The sequence below is a fragment of the Rhipicephalus sanguineus genome, chromosome 10 (assembly GCF_013339695.2).
Source record: "Rhipicephalus sanguineus isolate Rsan-2018 chromosome 10, BIME_Rsan_1.4, whole genome shotgun sequence".
Classification (NCBI taxonomy): domain Eukaryota; kingdom Metazoa; phylum Arthropoda; class Arachnida; order Ixodida; family Ixodidae; genus Rhipicephalus; species Rhipicephalus sanguineus.
This window is the reverse complement of record NC_051185.1, coordinates 111662947-111683508: the sequence shown is the minus strand read 5'-3', so window position 1 is coordinate 111683508 and position 20562 is coordinate 111662947. Positions and strand designations below refer to the sequence as shown.

The window sequence follows — 20562 nt, the reverse complement described above, 5'->3', positions numbered from 1 at the left end:
ACTTTAGACATAGCGTTAATGGAAATGGCGGGGATATGATTTTCTCATTGTCATTAGCCATAAAGAAACCAAGGCATTCGAGCTCATTGACACAATTTAGTGATTTAGCATAAACTGTGTAGGTATATAAAAGAGGGCTTTTTTTGCTCCTTATGGTCATTACAGTGCATTTGTTGTAACATAGGAAAAAATGGGACAGAGTAGAAAAGAGCACTGTGCCATCATGAATCCATTCCAACTAGCCCCAGCTACTGCATTTGTTATAATTCACAGAGGAGTCTTGCACCAATGCACCACTTTATCTAATTTATGTTTAATTTATTCTGATCAGAAATTGAATTTGTCAAAGTATACACCACACAGTCATTGACGTCTAGTCTTATTTTAACACCAAAGTCATTGACAATGTCATTTATAAGAAGGAACAATGACAGCTCCAGAACTGGTCCCTGGAGGACACCTGAATCAACTGGCAGCTTATTTTAAGATGTATTCAGTAAAAACAACATACTGCTTTAAATTTTTCATAAAAAAAAAAGAGATTGAAGTAATTTAAGTTCAAGTGCTGCAATCCTACCAGTAAGTTCTGAAAACTGTGTTTGTAAATATTTTTATAGCTTCTCTGAAATCTCTCTTCTGCCATTGTCCGCAGGAATTATTAATGCTGCTTGTCACAGTGTGGTGAACTGCTTAGACGTCACGGGCACATGGATTGTCCTACAGGCACCTCGCAATGTAAGTGAAATCAATGTCTACTTCACTGTTTTTTCATGTGCCTCTATATAAGCCCCATGACATAAGTTATAATGAAATGCGTATGCGTCATTCCAGGCCTAACATTCGAGCCATTTTGGCAACCATCGCAATTGCACTAAAAAAAATATTCTGCTTATTTGTTGCATTGAAAAAAAAAATTGCTACAATATTTCGGAAAGTCGAAATTATTTGGTCATGTGGTAGCCTTCCTAATTTCGCAGAATGTCTGAGTAATATTTACTTAAAAAAAAAAAAAGTATTCTCAAAGTATATGTTCTAAGAAAGCGAGCATTCCTATGGTGCGACACTTTCTAATGAAAACCTACTAGAATTACCTGGCGGGGGCCAACCTTAGCACCAACATCCTAACACTTGCCTGTGGTACCATGTGTCCCGTCTACACAAAGGCGGTCACTGCCAAGCTTCTCGAGGAGCTCCTTCTGAGGGTTCGTCATCATAGCCAGCATGAAATCATCATCGTCAAGAAGTTCGGTATCTTGTCGCTGCAAAACAGTGGCATTGTCTGTTGTTCCCTGTTGCTTGAAGAAAAGTACAGGGTTGTCATCCAGGAGCTTCATTTTTTCGACCCACAGTAGGACGCTGGTGTAATCATCGCTGTGGAGACGTTCATCGCAGTTTATGTTAAAGTCTCTTTGGATGTTGTACAAATCCTGCCCTGTCAGCAGATGCAGTCGATTCCAGGAACCATCCACACTGTCCCTGACCGAATCCATGATTGCTGCCATTGTTGTGCCAGCTTGCAGTTTGCCTTGAAAAGTGTGAACAACAAACGTAACATATTATGTTAATACTCCTGCAACTGTTTGTAGCAAACATTAATCTGGCAACTCTCCTTTTCTTTTCTTTACGTAGATATCAGCAAAACATAACTTAAAGAAAACACATGTTAAATGCCTAACCAGTTTAGACTGATGAGTTATCGAAAACAACAGATAGTAGATGACGAGCCATTTTGCTGGCACTTTTCTTCTTGCTAACAACGTAGTTAGGATTTTCAAGAACTCTTTGAACAATATAGCTGGTACAAAAATATACGGTACGCCACAATGTCTTCTGTTGGGTAAATGCTTGTCCTATTTGGTGTAGCATCGCTGCCTGTTTTGTTGTTGTAGTTAAAATCTTACTCTGCATATGTCAGTCTTATAGCGTGTAACTTAGACTTAAATCTATGAGAGGCTTCAAATGACTGGTGTATGCCAGCCACGAGACGCAAAGCAACCCCATCCTCTACTTGTTCAGACTTTATAACTAAGCACCACGCAAGAGAAACTTTCATAGCCACCTAATACCGGCATCATAGTTTGTGCATTAGACACCACTTCCATTGGAGTACGCATTACAGGACAGTGGCTAAGAGCAAGCGTCATGAGACTGACACAGCTAAAAAGCAGAAGAAAAAAAAACGGGGGATGTGGGGGGGTGGGGAGGGCAGGAGAAAAGATCAACTAGTGGACTTGTCTTCTTCAAGGAAAGCAGTTGCAACCTTGCAGTAGACAAGTCCACTTGTCGAAACAACGGCTGTAGCAACACCCCGTGTTCACAAAATTTTTCATCTCTTTTACATTGTGTCATCTTTTTCTACGTATATAATTAACTTTCTTACAGCCACCCTTTTGAGCAATCAAATTGAAGTCTAGTGTTCAACCAGAAGGGATATGAAGTTATTGCATCAAGTTCTCACATCCTTCTGCTCACTGGTGTAAAGTGTAGGCAGTGATGCAGTCAAGAATATCCTGTGCCCCCAGATGTGTTACCATACCTGCCAACTCTCCCGAATTGTCCAGGAGACTCCCGAATTTCGACCTACCGTAATCTCCCGATTGTACGAATGCTATCTCGAATCTCCCGAAAAGTGGCCGCCACAGCAGAGGCCTTTTTTTTTTAAATCACGCGCGTACGTCAGCCTTTCCTGCTGCGACAGTTGTGCTGCCGAAGAGCACTCGCCACTACACTCATTGTAACCATACCGTTCAGTACCGTACCGCTCAGTATATTCTAGGCACTATAGTACCGCGCATCTGGGCGAAGGCCGGCCGCGAAACGCGCTCGCCACCGTACCGAAAGAAGGCGAGGGAAAAGGTACCACAACTTTTGCGTCGGTCTGTCTTGGCCCCCGCATTTTGTGTGCTAGGCCTACGCCGCCTGCCTAGGCGTCAGTTGTGTTTGTTGCGTGGTTGTAGGGGTTGCGTTTCCCCGAGTTCAGTTGGAAGGTCGATGGCGGTGTCAAAAGCAAAGAAGTATACTTGGAAATGTTTCTGGACTCATACACAGCTGAGTTTCCGTGCTTTGTGACAACGTGACAAGTACGGATTGTGTACCACGTGCGCCTGTGATGTAAGCGTTTCGCACGGCGGCAAGGCCGACATATAGGTGCACATCGCTTCACAGAAGCAGATCAGAACTACATTCGTGCTGCGCAAGGGCAGGGCAACATCGGAAGTTTCTTCCAAAAGAGCTGCGAAGACAGTGCGATCGTGGAACACAACTTGCCGCGTTAGCGATCATGCAGGACCCTTGTTTCGGAAAATGTTTCCGAAGCGTGAGGACGCGACGCGGTACGGGAGCAGACATACGAAAACAAGTGCCATCGTCGGGGAAATGGCTCGAGATGCCGACAACACTATGGTGGTGGCTCTGAAAAGCCGTGTTTTCGCAATCGCAGTGGACGAAACGAACGACAGCGGGTCGCAAATGTACCCAATCGTGGCGACGTACAACGTCGTTTCTCATGATGAAAGAACAAAGCAGCTCAAAATAAACATCCTTACCCCGTTCGGATGTCAGTGTCCAGTGCCAGCAATTTCCGCTATGCAAAAAAAGACCCCCCCCCCTCCTGCTGCGGTCTCCCGAATTTTCATGCTGCTAGGTTGAGACGTATGTGTTACTAACACTAGCAGTGTTCTAACTGCAGCTAACATAACATTTTTTTAAATTCGGTATTTCTCTAACAAGTGTAGGCTTGTGCGAATATTTGAGCATTTAGAATATTTGAACGAAAATCAGCATATTCGAATTCGCTTTGATTTGAGCTTAGATTATTGGAAATTTTGAAGTATCCGAAATAAAGGAATAGGTGTGTATTAATCCACATGTAACCTTTCTGTAAAGGTCGTTTCACCGCAGTAGACGGGTGCTGTATGGTGAGTACACCTTTCCAGGGAAAATCTGCAGTGCCGGGAAGCCCCACTTCAAGGTTGAATGAACATTTACCCTCGCATCGATCCTTGCTTTTTTAATCTTAAAGGGGTACTGACACAAAATTTCGCGGCCGAGAAAGCCTGCAGGTTCGATTCCCGTGGACATGCGTATATCATCTGCAAAATATCGACAGCGAATATAGCTTGGAAGGTATTTTAAATTAATGTTGAAGTTTGCGTGAGCGATCGACTCCGTCGCTCTACTGACACCATCAGAGGTCACGACCTCCTCTATGGTCGTGTCAGAGGTGACCCTTGGTGACCCCACTACTTCCCTCACGTCACCACGCTGCAACAAGTTATGATGACGTCATAGCCGCCATTTTTCTTTTGCCACGTTTGTTCCAGCAGTCTATAGTTCTCGGCGGCTGGTCGCGAGTCCGTGGCCGTGGCGCACGCGTTGAAAGTTTTGTGTTTGGCGACACTGCTGTCCCGTTTGCTATTCGAAAGGACTTCTCGATGCGGACCGTGCGGAAGTGAGTCACAGTTCCGTGTGCTGACGTGATCGAGAGCTGCGCACGCTAGGTGGTGATAGTTGCACCCGGTGCCTTGTCGTTTTTCGAGCTCTCTCAAACCGAAACTGGTGGTAATGAGGAGACTTTAATTAATTATTTGTCACACGCTGCAGCAGAGGCGAGAGACGCTGGCGGCGGCGAGTCAAGACGTGCTCGCGTCGGCTCCTGCATTTTGCCAACTTTTCTAGTATTTTGTCGTCGAGTGTCTATGTTTATTTGTGCAAATCTTTTCCGCGAAGTTCTAAGGACCACGTGGATACCCTCTTTTGCCACAGTGAGTGATTTTTCACCAATTTACGGATATTTGTGTGCCTCCGTCGGCGGCGTCTCACCTAAGGAGCACTTCGGAGACCAAGCCTAGGCCACCCAGCCGGCCTCAGGGGCGGCTCGGCGCCCCTCGTCCGTAACCATGATGGAATATCAAGTGGAGGGGGAAAATATTTCCCCAGAGGAAGTCACTCAACACCAGGGATGGCAAACTGCAGGCGCCAGAAGAGTTAGCGCCAAATCGAGGGGAGCTGACCCTAACGCCGCGGCAACGCTTTCGGCGTCCCGTGGCGACAAGCCTAGCGGCGCAGCGCTGAAGTCCAAGATTATTAGAGCAAGCCGAATGCCGGTTCTTCCCAAAGAAGACACCAAAATCGTCATTAGACCAAGAGGTGGACTGAATATCTCCAAAATTGGAGCGGCTGCGGTGGCTGACGCTATACTTGCAGCTGCCGGCATCAGCCCCGATGAGCTCTCACAAGACACTCTGTGCCCGAACTTACAGCAAAACATCATGGTGGCGAGCACTCCTAGACGGGAAAATGCCGATCGATACTCCCGCCTCAAGCAAATCCGCATCTCGGGCAACATCCACGAAATCTGCGCGTATGAGACTGCTCCGCACTCCACCTGCAAGGGGGTCATACGTGGCATCCCTTTACAAGACGACCCAGCGACGCTGGATGGCAAGATCGTTAACCAGAAAAACCCGCTCGCACTGGCAGCTAAGAGGATTGCTCAGACCGAGACTGTGATCATCGCCTTTGACGGGCACCGGGTACCGAATTTTGTCAGGTACGGAACGCTCCTGTTGAAATGTTCCCTATATCGAAAGCAAGTCGACGTATGCCACGCCTGCGGAAGACTCGGGCATCGCGCTGATGTCTGTCCAACACCGAGCGACATCGTCTGTCGGGGATGCGGCCTTCCAAACCCCGATGAGCAGCACCAATGCACCCCAATATGCAAGTTCTGTGGCGGTCCGCACCTTACTGCTGGTAAAGAATGTGCACATAGATTCAAGACTCCGTACGTTGTTCGCCGACGACGCTTCGAGCGTGCCAGACAGCAAGAGGAGCTCGCCCCGCCGTCGATCCTTCGATCCTCCGATTCGCAAGCCTCATCCAACCCCAGCCCTAGGGGCAGCAGACGCTCGCGCCCACGAAATCGCTCCATGAGCCGACGGGGCTCCAAAAGCCGCTCTGCCTCAAGATCACGACCATCGTCGCCTTCTCCAGCGCGCTCCAGCTCAAGAGGCCGCTCCACGTCCCGCACCCGGAGCGGCTCGTCCAACAGGCCAAGATCCAACACCCCCTCCGGAGGTAAAGGCAAGTCCTATCTAACGTGGGCCGATAGGGCCCGTGGCAACCAAGCGCAGGCGTCCAACTCCCAAGACTCGCACGACCCGCGTCTCACTAACGAGATCGAAGAGCTTAGGCGTGCCAATGATAGTCTCAGGAAAGAAAACGCTCAATTCAAGCAGGAAATCAGTCGGCTAGCCACCGAGATAGCCGAAATACGAAAAATGGCGCTCAAACCGCCGGCTGCTCCGGCCGCCGCAAGTTCGTCGGCCATGGACACGGCGGAGGCTCCCCCCAAGGCGGGTGCAGTGAAGCGTCGCGCCCTGGATAACTCGAGGGAAGACGAGACTCTGGAACTCCTTTCGGAGCTCAAGAAGGCCATCTCCAACATACAGTCAGGCCTCTCTCAAGTACAAGAAATGATCGCGCACCCCCAGCTGGGTCTGGTCGCCCTCAGCGAGAGAATACTTAGACTGGAGGGGACCCACCAGGGATTTTTGCCGAGCACATCGACAGCACCAGTCCCAAACTTGAACAGTGTCATTGCCCCACCGACAGAAGGTGCCATCCTGCAGGCGGCCCTCTCGAAACCCATCCCCAAGCCCAAACATGGATAACGAAACTAACGTCATAACAATGTGGCAGTGGAATTGCGCAGGGTTCGTCAGCAAACGGGCGACCCTGCGACAATACCTAAAAGGCATAAAAGACAAACCCCAAGTTATCACCATGCAAGAAACGATCACATCATCACACATCAGGCTTCCCGGTTTCCTCACTGTGGCTTCCACTGAAGGGGGAAGGGGGGTCGCCACTCTGGTCAGTAAAAGGTTCACGTGCATTCAGCGAGACCTCGGTCCCGTGGACAATGGGGTCAAGTACGTCATGACGGAACTCCTTGTCGACAACCCTAAGCAGTGCTTACGAAGGAACAGTATCTTCATATTAAATGTTTACTGCAGACCCAGCGTACACAGAGCCAGGGCTGGTGGTCTTCTGAAGAAGGCAGTGCATTTTGCCGGCTGTCAACCTCTTGTCGTCATGGGGGACTTCAATGCCCAGCATCAGGCGTGGGGCTACCACACCAATACGAAGAAGGGTAGAGACATATGGCACACGACAACGGAGGAAGATCTTACACTGGTCACCAATAAGGACTTCCCGACCAGGAGAGGGAACTCGGTGTGCCGAGATACAACCCCGGATCTCACCTTTGTCAAGAATCTGGAAAACGTCAAGTGGACAAACACAGCTGTGGACCTCGGTAGCGATCATTGCATCATCGAAGTGGTGATAGAAGTTGCCCGTAACAAGACGAGGACCTTTAAGTTCATCGACTGGGACTTGTTTCGAGCCAATCGCTCCGAGCGCGCCCTCCCACCGGATGCGGATCTAGACTCTTGGTGCGAGGGGTTAAAAGAAGATGTGGCTAGCGCCGCCAAAGAGGTGACAACCGACCTGGAGGTGGACAGGATGGACAGTAGGATCGCGCATCTGTTGGAAGCCAAGCAGGCACTACTCGCGAGATGGAAGACTCAGCGCCATAACAGGAGACTGCGCAAGAAAATATCCGAAATCAACAAAACGGTAGAAGATCATTGCAAGGTCTTATGCAAGCAGCAATGGGATGAGCTGTGTGAATCTGTGGAGGGCCAGCTCAAGACCGGTAAAAGCTGGAGACTCCTCAAGCACCTACTCCACGATGGCAACACCAAGTCCAATCAGAAGAGAGCTTTGGCGAAAGCTGTCCATTTGGCCACCGACTCGACTCCAGATGAGGCGATCACGGAGCAGCTCATAGACAAGTACCTGGCGGCCACGGATGATCCGGTGCCTCCTCAGTTTCCCGATTACGAGGGGCATGACGCGCCATCGATGGACGAGGACTTCACCGTGGCTGAGGTCAAGCGAGTTCTGGCATCCCTCAATAGCAGATCTGCCCCTGGGCCAGATGGGGTAACCAACAAAATGCTCAAGCACCTCGACGATGACTCAATCGAGTTTCTTACAGACAAGATCAACGAAATCTGGCGCAGCGGTCTCATCCCCAAGAGCTGGAAAGCGGCCTGCACAGTATTAATACCCAAGCCGGGTAAGGCGCCGAGCATCGAGAATCTTAGGCCAATCTCCTTGACGTCGTGCGTCGGGAAGGTGGCCGAGCACGCCATGCTCAACCGCCTCACTGTCCACCTCGAGTCTAACGAATGCTATACCCACAACATGATTGGCTTTCGGTCGGGGCTCTCGACTCAGGACGCCATGAAGTTGATCAAACACCAGGTCATTGACTCCGGCTCCGCTGACACCAAGGCGATTCTCGGATTGGACTTGGAAAAGGCTTTTGACAACATATCGCACGTCTTTATTCTGAAGAGCTTGTCTCAGTTTCACGTCGGCAAGCGGGCGTACAATTTCGTGCGCTCCTTCCTTTCCTCGAGGTCCACAAGACTGAAGATTGACGATTTTTTGACCCACGAAATTACCCTTGGGCCAAAGGGGACACCTCAGGGGGCGGTGATCTCCCCGACGCTGTTCAATATCTGCATGATCAACCTGTCGAGGGCCTTGAACAGGATACCGAACATTAACCACACGATCTATGCGGACGACATCACCATCTGGTCCCTCAGCGGATGTGAGGGTCAGGTCGAGAGTGCTTTGCAAGAGGCCATCGATGTGACGCAGCGCTATCTCCTCCCCACCGGGCTAAGGTGCTCGCCCGCTAAGTCCGAGCTCTTACTCTATAAAAAGAGGCCCAGAGGTGGTTCTCACCGGTCCTGGAAACCAGCAGCGGAGAGCCACATTACGTTATTCACCGATAACGGCTCCCCAGTTCCGCGGGTGGACACTATCAGGGTCCTAGGAATGTTTATCGAGTCTAACGGCGCCAATGGAGCCGCCGTCAAACGCATTTGTTCCAAGACCGAAAGCGCCCTAGGACTGATTCGAAGAATCGCTAACAGGCAGCGCGGAATCAGGGAGGACAATCTGATTCGGATTATCCACGCATTCGTACTGTGCCACCTCGCTTATTCGGCGGCCATGCACAACTGGCTCGTGTCGGAGCGCAACAAAATCAATGCCCTAATCAGAAGAGTCTTCAAGCTGGCTCTTGGCATTCCCGTTCGAACGCACACGGAAGACCTCCTCAAGTTGGGAATCCACAACACGTTCGAAGAAATTGTCGAAGCTCAAGAGTTTTCACAGTTTGTCAGACTGTCTGGCACCCCAGCGGGTAGAGCCATACTCGGCATGCTGGGACGCAACCCCGCGGTTGTCGGTCCTGACGCCGTGAAGCTGCCCAACGACGTAAGATCCAAGATTTCCATACCCCGGATGCCGCGCAATATGCATCCAATCTACAACGAAGCACGAAGACGAGCCAGGGGTAAATCTTTGCTCGCCAGTGCCCACTTGGACAAGGATCGAGCCTGCTTTGTAGATGCGGCTTCGTACACTCAAGAAGAAGCCTTCTCCTCAGTGGTCGTCGACTGTGATTGCAAAGTGATCAGCTGCGCTACCATCCGCACTTCTAGCTCCAGCGTTGCAGAGCAGGTTGCCATTGCTCTTGCGTTGATGGACGGTGTGCATGACACAATTTATTCAGACTCCAAGGCCGCTATCAAGGCCTTTCAGATGGGCATGGTGGCTCCCCAGGTCCTACACATCATTCACAAAGTCAAAGACCTCAAAAATCACTCATTGGTCTGGTTTCCTGCGCACCTTGGAACCATTGAGGGTGTCTCGCTCAATCCCAACGAGGAGGCGCACTCGGCTGCACGAGGTTTGACTGACCGTGTACCGGGTAACGCGTCATCTCCTGGGCGACCCGAGCCTCTCTGCTCGTACAACGAGATATGCAAGCACCACTATCTCTCAAGAAGAGTGTTGCCTCTACCACACTCCTCGCTATGCAGGGACCAAGCTGTTACTCTCAGACTGCTACAAACAAGCACTTACCCGAGCCCTGCAGCACTGCACTCAATGTACCCTGAACGGTTCCCAAGCCCGGACTGCCCCCTGTGTGGTGGTTATGCGGACTTCGAGCATGTCCTGTGGGGATGCGCCTCTGCCGGTCCCCCTTTCACCCAAGCGGAAATGAAGAGGCTCATTAAGGCCCAGGACCAGACCTCTCAAATCCTGGCCGTCCAGAGGGCCCGCGCGAGGGCCGTCAGGTTTAACCTGATGGTCCCCGAGTGGGCCTAGCCAGGTGACGTTGAGTTTACTCGCGTCTATTGTGGACCGAATAAAGTTGTTTCACTCACACGCTGCAGCAAACGAGGTGCCGTGTTATGACTAACAGGCCCCCAGCAACACATTGCAGCAAAAAAACGCGAGGCCAATGTTTTTGTGTCAGTACCCCTTTAAAAGCTTGTTATGCCAGCCTATGTGTCCTACAAGATAGTGAATTTTAAAGTGTAATATATTTTACAGGTTATCACTTGCATTCTACTGCAAGACCAATCCTGCTACTATTCAAAGTTGCTTCCACTTTCTTTAAACAAAGAAGAATGGCATTTGTACATGCCTGTTTCAATTAAAAAAAAATATTGTGCAGGTTTGTTGGGTCATGACAAATATGCTCATTTGTCTTTATAATATGTTATATGTACTATTCGAATTTGATTCGAAATTATTTGAACCAAATCACTATTTCCTTTGAATTCGCTTTGAACCTAAAATTCGCTATTTGCACAATGCTCAATGGTGACATCTGTGACAGTTAGTCACTCACTGGAGATGACCCATTGCAACTATTTGAGATTTCAATTTTTTGTTTGTGTCTAAAACAGAAACGTTTTCTTACCAGCAATCGCAGCTCTCTCGGTGTCAGACAGAAATACATGGCAGAGGTTGAAGTCATGTCCTCGGTGCTTTCTTTGAAAGACCACTTCAATCTTTTCAGTGGTTTCCGTCACGGCCATTGTTGCCAGGCATATGTGGCCACATCTCACACTGCCCTGTGACTTCATTTTTCTTTTTCCTGTGCCTAAAGAATGCATGTAAGGCACTTTAGATAACTACAGTGCTAAATGTCTAGTTTATAAAAATGGGAACCATTATTACAGGCGCTTTAACAGTCAGAGACTCAGTACCGGCCGTCATATTGTTTTGCAAGTCTGAATGGCTATAGGAAAGTGAAAAGGAAATGTGTACAAACTACTGAATCATTTAAACTTGAGGCCTTAAATTTCCCCTACAGAAAGGAAATTTTAAGGGCTCATTTTTCTTTGTTAGGCATAACATTAATTAGAACTGACGGACAAGGATGCCAAGGAAAGTTTCGATGTTTGAACAAGTGGACTTGTCTTCTTTCTTGGCTTTCTGTCTGTTCTAATTAATGGATCGTTTAAGTAGCAGAGCCCGTGCACCTTCTCAAAATCTAAAAAGAAATAAGTTTCGAAAGTTTACAGCCAAGAAAAAAGTTTGAATATTTGTTAGTTCATATGTATGTGTAACAAATAAACCTATTAAAAAAATGAAGGACCATGCAATGCAAAATGGAATAAAAAATAATAGGCATAATATTAAGAGAGATGAGGGCAGAGTAGAGTTCAGAATATATGGGAAATCGATATTTGTGTACGCCGAAAAAACGTGGACATAGGTTAGTCATGTATTGAGTTGGAAAGATAGCTAGGAATGATCGAATGGATGCTAAAAGATGGTAGGGCAATCAGGTCCAGCAGGAGAGATAGGTGGCATGATGAAATTAAAGAAAGGCAGCAACGCACTACTGGCGCGAAGTCTGAGGAAATGGCGGAGCTGGTGGACTTCCCCTCCTTTCCCTCCTCCTCACCCTTCCATCATTACTCCACACTTCACTTTCCCATCTTGTAATACTGTAGCATAAACGGTTATGCTATGATTTACCCTCTCTCTGCCTCCCCACCCTTACTCCCCTTTCTCACCTCTTTGTTATACTACGGTTCTCATAAATGCTTGTTCTCTGAACATGCCTGGATAGCCCAGTGGTTACACGCTCGCCTTCAAACCGTGGGTATCTAGGTTCGAATCCTACCTCGCCAAGAAATTAAATTTTTTGTTTCTTCTCCCCATTCTCTGCCTTCTCTTCTGCTGTCCTGCTTCTTTCCTTCGTCCAACACTTTGCTCGACTGCATATTCGGCGAAGGCAGACGCAGCTGTGCCAAGTGGTTGCTAGGCAACGTAAGTTTCTGCGAACAATTCAGCACCTAATCTCAAGCTTAGACAGCTCCACTGTTAAATACGGAGTCAGCTCACACAGAATAAGGTTAATTGAAGGTCATTGGGAGAGGCGTTGGTCCTGCAGTGGGTGTAGAATAGGCAGATGGTGATGATGATGCATGGTATTAAAGGGCATTTACTTCTTTTTGAATTTTGTGCCTTGGTTACTATCAACTCTTTTATGTTGCCATAATATATAGTAGTGTTCTTGAACTATCGCAGTGGTCCAGTGGTTGACTGCTGATCTGCATGTCGCGGAAACTAATCTCGGCCACAGTGGCTGCATTTTGATGGAGGCAAAAGGCTGGAAGCCTGTGCACTTAGATTTAGATGCAAGTTAGAGGTCCCCAGGTTGTCAAAAATTTACAGAGCCCTCCACTATGGCATCCCTCATAATCATATCGTAATTTTGGGAAGTGAAATCTCGACAATATATCACATTGGTATTGCTAATAATTTCTGGAGAGTTTAGACTGTTTACGAGACATAAAAGTTACTTCTCTGACATGCACTTAAAAATTTTAAAACCTGAACGGTCTTTGTACATATCTCTTGTGTACTCTTGTTTCTGATCTTGAAACTCATGTCATAAAAGGCACGCATGCGAGCATGGTCACAAGAGATGAGATCAAGGCAATAAAAATGCCGACTATCAACTGAAATAGCTCAAAGTGGCAGAAAAAAAAAGTAGACATAAAAACCTTGCTGCACAAGTGTATATAAGGAGCGCACCGCCTGTCAGTTCCGCACATGTGGGGGTTTGTATGAGATATTGCTGTTCATGCATTTGATTTATTGTTTATGCAAGTTAATTGACGGCTGCTTCACACATATGCATCCACTACTATTTTACATGCCTTGCCTTGACGATTAGACTTCATTGTTGTGCCTGTAGAACACTTCGTTTTCATCGAATTTTGGCATGCATTTACACTGTCATCAATGTGAAGATAGATTAGATGGTAAGGCATTGCTTAATGACCTCTTATTCTCCAATAGTCTGATTAACACAGCGGCCCGTGTGCCCTGTGTAGAAGTGGCCACAATGAAAAGGAACAGTAGACGCCACAAATGTACGGCAACTGGTAAATTTGAGTGTCTGTGAGACAAATATTGGTCCTCTTTTTGCCTATTACCTGCCCATTCTTTCTTTGCATGGCAGCACACATCTCAGCTACCTAACAGGTAGCTGTAAGAACAATGTCAACATTTCACCGGTAAATCTCATGTTTCTACAGAAGCTTTCCTAGAAATCCTTTCCATGTATTTAAAGTGAACACTGGATGGCTGGAGAGGACGCAGTTTTGTGCATAAATGAGCAAGTTGAATTGGTTTTAAGGTTAAGGTGTGGCAGAGATGCACAGTATCCGAATTAAAAGGGAATTTATTTTCCTAAGACACATTGATGAGCTGGTTGGTTAGTCATGATAGTTTATGATAGCATTGCACATCAGGAACAAGGACAACACAGGTTGCAAGAATACACAAAAGTAAGTGCTGAAATTATTTTGCTAGTGTATATGAAATGAAATGAAATTGAATATGAAAGCACAGTGTGTCTGGGCGTTCAAACTATACCAATGTCCATACTATTTCAGCATGCGTGACCTGACCAAATCACATAATTGCATTACTTGGTCTTGTGATTGTGCCAGTTGGGGTTATTACATGGTCTCAAGACTTTGCTGCATGACGTGATCACTTGATCATGTGTTTAAATAGGGCAAACTCGATTACAGGGTTGCCATTTTTTGTAAGTGTGTAAGCTTCATTTTGTATGTGGTTCAACTTACTCTTTAACTTCGGCACACTGAAACCAAGGTGATTGCATGACTTTTTCAGATTAATTTTCTTGCCATCAAATGTTAACGGCATCATATGGCAGATTTCTCTCTTTGTGGGACATACCATGCTTTTGCATTAATAATTGAGTAAGGTGGATGTGTTGATCACCTGTTGGGACGAAGTTTCCAGACCTGTGGCAGCGATAATGTGTGACTTGCGCTCCAGAAGGATTGCTCACTTTTGCACCAGATGACTTTACAAAATGGCTGCGTGTTTCAGCCTCCATCTTTTCCTTCCAGGATGTGAATGCTGCAGTCAAAAAGTGAAAGTGTTAATCGAATGAGGTCATAGGTACGTGCAGGCCTTTGTCCCTTTTTACTCCTAGCTGCATCCGTAGCGAATACTAGAGAAAAGAAGCCACTTGGAACACCCGCACTATAGCTCTATTAAATGAAGGTCGAGGTTGAGGGGTGCAGCTGAAGAAGGCTTCCCCCTTCGTTGCACGTGATAGCGGAGTTTCTGAAGAGCTGTGAATTTCAGGCGGGTTTCCTACAGAAATTTGGTGGGAATGGGAATTTCAGGCGGGCTGTGAAGCGTACCCACCAGTGTTGCGGAATGGAGGTCCATTCCATTCCAATTCCATTCCGGGGAATTTGAACTTGCCGCAATTCAATTCCTTTCAATTCCTTGGAATTAAAAAACTTAGCCCATTCCCACTCTGGGAATGGCCGGGCAGTTCAATTAAATTCCTGTAATTCCTCAATGTGGCAAAGGCATCGTGATAGTTTTATCGAGTAAAGAATGAACGCCCCATAAAGCTGATGTCATCAGATGCATTAAGAACTGCAAAAGTACGCAAAACATGTTACCAAGGTCCAGGGATATTAGCTTGGTGACATATCTCGTGCAGTAAGTACAGCCAATTAATTAATTCCCATAGGGGCGGTTCTCCCGCTACCTGCAGTATTTGCATGGTCAGCATGTTTGAACGAATGGCGATGTTTTAATATTGTTTCAGCTTAAATGTGTTAATGCTAAAATGACAATATAGTGTATTTTTATGCTGACAAAAGTAGTGTTCAAGAAGACGAAGCAGTTTTGCCACGCGTTTGGAGCGGTCATGAATATGGAGAAAACTAAGATCTGGTTAATGCGGAACAAAACCCTCTAGATCTGCTGGTATTAGTTGGAACAGTGCACCGCTTGTGCACCTTGTGCCTTTGTATCAAATACGGAACACTGGGCCACACTGCTCGTCAGCACTCATGCATGTCAAGCGCGCCTCGCAAGCATGGGTGGGCTGAGGACAACTTTCTGTGTTCGCCTTTGCGCAGGTATGCAACGTCTTCCTTGTCGCAAAGGTTATTGACGTGTGTCAGGTACTAAACTGGTCTTGAAATAAAGATGAGGCTGTGCATATAGTAACCGCCACTTTCGTGTGGGGATATCAATGGGAACCAACACGCAGGGATAATTTGTTTCTCCCTTCAGTATCTGCTGGGATAATGCGTTTGTTTATACACTAACTTATGTCTCGGTTTCTCTTTTACAAATTGGCAGATCGTTCCCACTTTTACACCACACCAACCCTTGGCTCTGGCTAACTAAAGGTGTACCTAGAGAATGCGTTGTGGCCTTCGACTTCGAAAAAACATGTACTCATGCCTACATGACTACTTTGAGCATGATATTACAGTAGTAGCAATTAAGTGTGTAGCAAAATACGTTCCTCCACAATGCCCTTTTTGCTTGGCGATGCGAACACGTGGGAGACAGCAGGCGGCTGGGGTGCCACCGAGGGAAGAAAAATCACAAGGCGTAAGGGAGGGGGGGGGGGGGTAAGCCGCGGCCGTAGTTCCGCACAACGGATACCAACAACATAGAGCCGCGGTTACGCAAATAGATACATACTTCGGAGCAACACAGTCTATATAAGGACAGAATTAAAGTTGGCGCGTTGCTTATACAAGTACCGTGCTTGTAATCAGCCCAGCCATTTTAAAAATACTGCTTCATTGTTAAATTCGAGGCTCTGACTTGCTAATGTTTGAAGTTTGCAAAAACAGCGCGTAGACGAAAGCGTGCTCTATTTTGGGAAAAAGACGTAATTCCGTTCCCATTCCATTCCCCCAAGCATTGTCCCCATTCCATTCCGGGGTTGTGAAAATGTGGAATGATTCCGGAGTCATTCGAATTCCGGAGTGGCAACTCCGCAACACTAGTACCCACACATGTGGAAAATTGGTATTTGGTTGTATGTTAATTCATGGTGCAAATGAGATCATGATGTAGCCTAAATTCTTACAAAATTTCACAGTTTCAGGGTCCCTTCAAAGTCAAGTTTACTTGGCTCTTATCCTATTCGAAATTATCTTCGTGAATACTTTGTACAATGATGAGGCTGACATGTCTAGTTTAAATTCTTTCATGTCTCCATTTTTTGTATTAGTAAAACATTGGCATTTTTCCAACTCTCTGTTACATTCGAATTTTTGCATCTTGCCATATGATCGTATGCGGTACAGCGTCACTCTCTGCGTACCTTTGCAAAAGAAGGCGGCTGAATGAACGGCTTGGGCACTCCACACAAGCATGATTCATACTGTAAGACATGTTTCGGTACATAAAACTAGTACAAGTAATGGCGAAGTTAACGAAACATCGCCCTGCGCACTGTTAAAATGATAAGTCGTTCTTTAGCTGTTGTTTACAAGTACCAGGTTTTCAAACGCCCCAGTCGGTCAACAGGATTATTCATTACCGCAGTACAACGAATCTAAGAACTTGCCTAGGATTAACGATAAGGGAGTGCCCTTACTACTAGTTGATGAGATAATATCAGTAGTGGTTATCAATTACGCAAAGCCGAACATTGGACGACTTGGTGCAAGTTAACCATGTCGAACTGTAGCGACTGTAGTGCGTGAAAACGCACGATCAGTTCTTCCGCAGCAAACTTTTAAATGCGAAGCATTTCTTAGCGAACCTCTGGCACTTTGAGCGTTTCTATCTACGTATCTATCTATCTATCTATCTATCTATCTATCTATCTATCTATCTATCTATCTATCTATCTATCTATCTATCTATCTGTCTATCTATCTATCTATCTAGCCGCCTACGTCTGGGTGCTCTCATGATCGCCTCCCTAACTTGGTGTAGACCAAAATTTGCATGGGAGGGTAAGAGGATTTGACGAATATGATTGCCGGGTCATGACGTGAATAACGTTAAAATCCTGTCGCGTACGTCGTCAAACCCTTTCCTCCAGACCGTGTGGCACATAACCGTTTACCACGGGCCGCGGTGTACGGGTATGTGCCACAGGTGATTGACAGTTTATATCTACCCAGGAGCGGCGAGAACAGTGACTGGTAACTTAAATGCTAGAGCGTTATAGAAAACCAACATCGGCAGCGTTGACTCAACGAATGGAAAGAATGAAAATTAGGATCCCAGCAGGAATCGAACCCAAGCATTCTGCGTGGCAATCAGGTATTCTACCACTGAGCCGCGCCAGGTGTATAAACTGGTTTGGAAAAACAGCCTACGCAGGCGTAATATCAGTGCAACGTCAATTGTGGCGCTGGCTATCTAATTTTACAAGAAGGCAATAAACACTACATGATACTTCTACAATGTGTACTCCTACGATTCAGGCATCATATCAGATTAACGTCTGTAGTTCCAGCGTTGGCTCCGTTTTTATAGCAGTCTAATAAACATTACGTTTGTATTCCTATGATTCAGCAAACTATATTGAAGCATTGCTCAACCCCGGAGGAATACATTAACGAAAGTTACATATGATATCCACATCACCTCACCGTAATGTGCACTTCGTCCGCCAGAAAGACGCAGTGTCCTCTTCATTTCTTACGAGGCTGGGCGATGGCCTCATGCTGACCGAGGATGATGCCAGATTGATTGACAGCCGCTTTGTAGACTAGGCTACGTAGGCCACATACACCCAGGTAGTCTAGGAATACGACAGACACCATCCACTGATGTTGGTCTACGTAGTGCTATCCAGGCCTACAGCCTTGACGGCCTATACCTCACCGACGCGAATGGTGGCTTCAGGTTCCGACATGTCGCCGGCTCTGTCGACGAAATGACTGGCGCATCCACGAATTCCAACAGCTCTACTACGGGTTCGTGAAACGTGCATGAGTTCTCGGTAAACGTATAAGCACTACATATCAGCTTACCGCTTCTGGTGTTGGTAATACCCACGTTGCCATTGGCAGCGTTACCCAACCGTAAACAACTGGTTATATAACACATATGCGGCTCTTCAACATATATATGTGTGCGTATAAAATTTATACAAATCTTTAGCGTCATTTTGTAACGTGTCGCTTAGTAAAAAATTCGGCAGATCCCACGTACCTTGGGAGTCGATGTTATGCGAAGCATGCGGCGGGTAGGTGACTGTGGCGTAACTTTTTTTACTAGGCGACACGTTACAAAATGACGCTAAAGATTTGTATAAATTTTATACGCACACATATATATGTTGAAGAGCCGCATATGTGTTATATAACCAGTTGTTTACGGTTGGGTAACGCTGCCAATGGCAACGTGGGTATTACCAACACCAGAAGCGGTAAGCTGATATGTAGTGCTTATACGTTTACCGAGAACTCATGCACGTTTCACGAACCCGTGTGCATGTATGCAAGAAGCTCTTGACAGTTCTTGAACAAAGGCATCATCACCGTGATCAGTGAGCACCAGCAGCTGGTCATGACTTGTTATAGGATCCGGTCGTGATCGTGGTGACGAGGGGTCCATGTGTAGTGAAGTATGTGGTATAGTAGAGCTGTTGGAATTCGTGGATGCGCCAGTCATTTCGTCGACAGAGCCGGCGACATGTCGGAACCTGAAGCCACCATTCGCGTCGGTGAGGTATAGGCCGTCAAGGCTGTAGGCCTGGATAGCACTACGTAGACCAACATCAGTAGATGGTGTCTGTCGTATTCCTAGACTACCTGGGTGTATGTGGCCTACGTAGCCTAGTCTACAAAGCGGCTGTCAATCAATCTGGCATCATCCTCGGTCAGCATGAGGCCATCGCCCAGCCTCGTAAGAAATGAAGAGGACACTGCGTCTTTCTGGCGGACGAAGTGCACTTTACGGTGAGGTGATGTGGATATCATATGTAACTTTCGTTAATGTATTCCTCCGGGGTTGAGCAATGCTTCAATATAGTTTGCTGAATCATAGGAATACAAACGTAATGTTTATTAGACTGCTATAAAAACGGAGCCAACGCTGGAACTACAGACGTTAATCTGATATGACGCCTGTATCGTAGGAGTACACATTGTAGAAGTATCATGTAGTGTTTATTGCCTTCTTGTAAAATTAGATAGCCAGCGCCACAATTGACGTTGCACTGATATTACGCCTGCGTAGGCTGTTTTTCCAAACCAGTTTATACACCTGGCGCGGCTCAGTGGTAGAATACCTGATTGCCACGCAGAATGCTTGGGTTCGATTCCTGCTGGGATCCTAATTTTCATTCTTTCCATTCGTTGAGTCAACGCTGCCGATGTTGGTTTTCTATAACGCTCTAGCATTTAAGTTACCAGTCACTGTTCTCGCCGCTCCTGGGTAGATATAAACTGTCAATCACCTGTGGCACATACCCGTACACCGCGGCCCGTGGTAAACGGTTATGTGCCACACGGTCTGGAGGAAAGGGTTTGACGACGTACGCGACAGGATTTTAACGTTATTCACGTCATGACCCGGCAATCATATTCGTCAAATCCTCTTACCCTCCCATGCAAATTTTGGTCTACACCAAGTTAGGGAGGCGATCATGAGAGCATCCAGACGTAGGCGGCTAGATAGATAGATAGATAGATACGTAGATAGAAACGCTCAAAGTGCCAGAGGTTCGCTAAGAAATGCTTCGCATTTAAAAAAGTTACGCCACAGTCACCTACCCGCCGCATGCTTCGCATAACATCGACTCCCAAGGTACGTGGGATCTGCCGAATTTTTTTTCTCCTCGCGCGGCGATCGTGGATGAGCCTCTTGTGCTGCAGTTCGAAATGTTTATCACGCTCCGAATCCACAACGTAAGAACGGCAGCATGGCTATATTATCACAATTTGTTATGTAACAGGTACGCTGGCATTTGTGGCTATTACGCGCGACAGAGACTAGCGAAGCAAAACTCGAAATTACAGAGATGGCTACTTACTTGTCGTGGCAAGGCAGCGCATTGCAGCACCTTCGCTCTGTTTCGCCCTCGACGTCCGTCAATCAAGCAAAGGCAGTACTAGACGTTCTCCGAGGCAGTCACGACGAAGTCGCTACGGGACAGCGGTTCACGGACTACGCTGTCGAAACGAAAGCTGCACGACTCGCGGTCATCGTCGTCGGTACAGAGATAAGAGACGCGAACGCGCGTACATACATGCACACATGGAACCAACGTTGCGTGGAACAGCATGGAACAGCCGACACCGGTCGGCGAAGCGGCGTTCCAGAAAGCTC

At 47.0% G+C, this 20562-nt stretch overlaps 1 protein-coding gene across 1 annotated transcript; it reads right to left on the bottom strand.

The window, feature by feature from the left end:
* Positions 1-1121: 1121 nt before the first annotated feature.
* On the bottom strand, positions 1122-20491 carry LOC125760294 (uncharacterized). The gene is made up of 4 exons (XM_049420173.1): positions 20267-20491; positions 14218-14358; positions 10865-11047; positions 1122-1525 (listed from the first exon to the last, which is right to left on the bottom strand). Exons 1-4 carry the CDS (start codon positions 20286-20288, stop codon positions 1122-1124), a joined length of 750 nt encoding a protein of 249 aa, XP_049276130.1. The 5' UTR covers positions 20289-20491.
* Positions 20492-20562: the final 71 nt, after the last annotated feature.

Coding starts and splice junctions, on each gene's coding strand:
- LOC125760294 (XM_049420173.1), bottom strand. CDS start 20,288: ATGCGCTGCCTTGCCACGACAA. Junction 14,359..20,266: donor GCGCTGCCTTGCCACGACAA/GTAAGTAGCCAT, acceptor TTTTGACTGCAG/CATTCACATCCTGGAAGGAA. Junction 1,526..10,864: donor CGAGAGAGCTGCGATTGCTG/GTAAGAAAACGT, acceptor ACACTTTTCAAG/GCAAACTGCAAGCTGGCACA.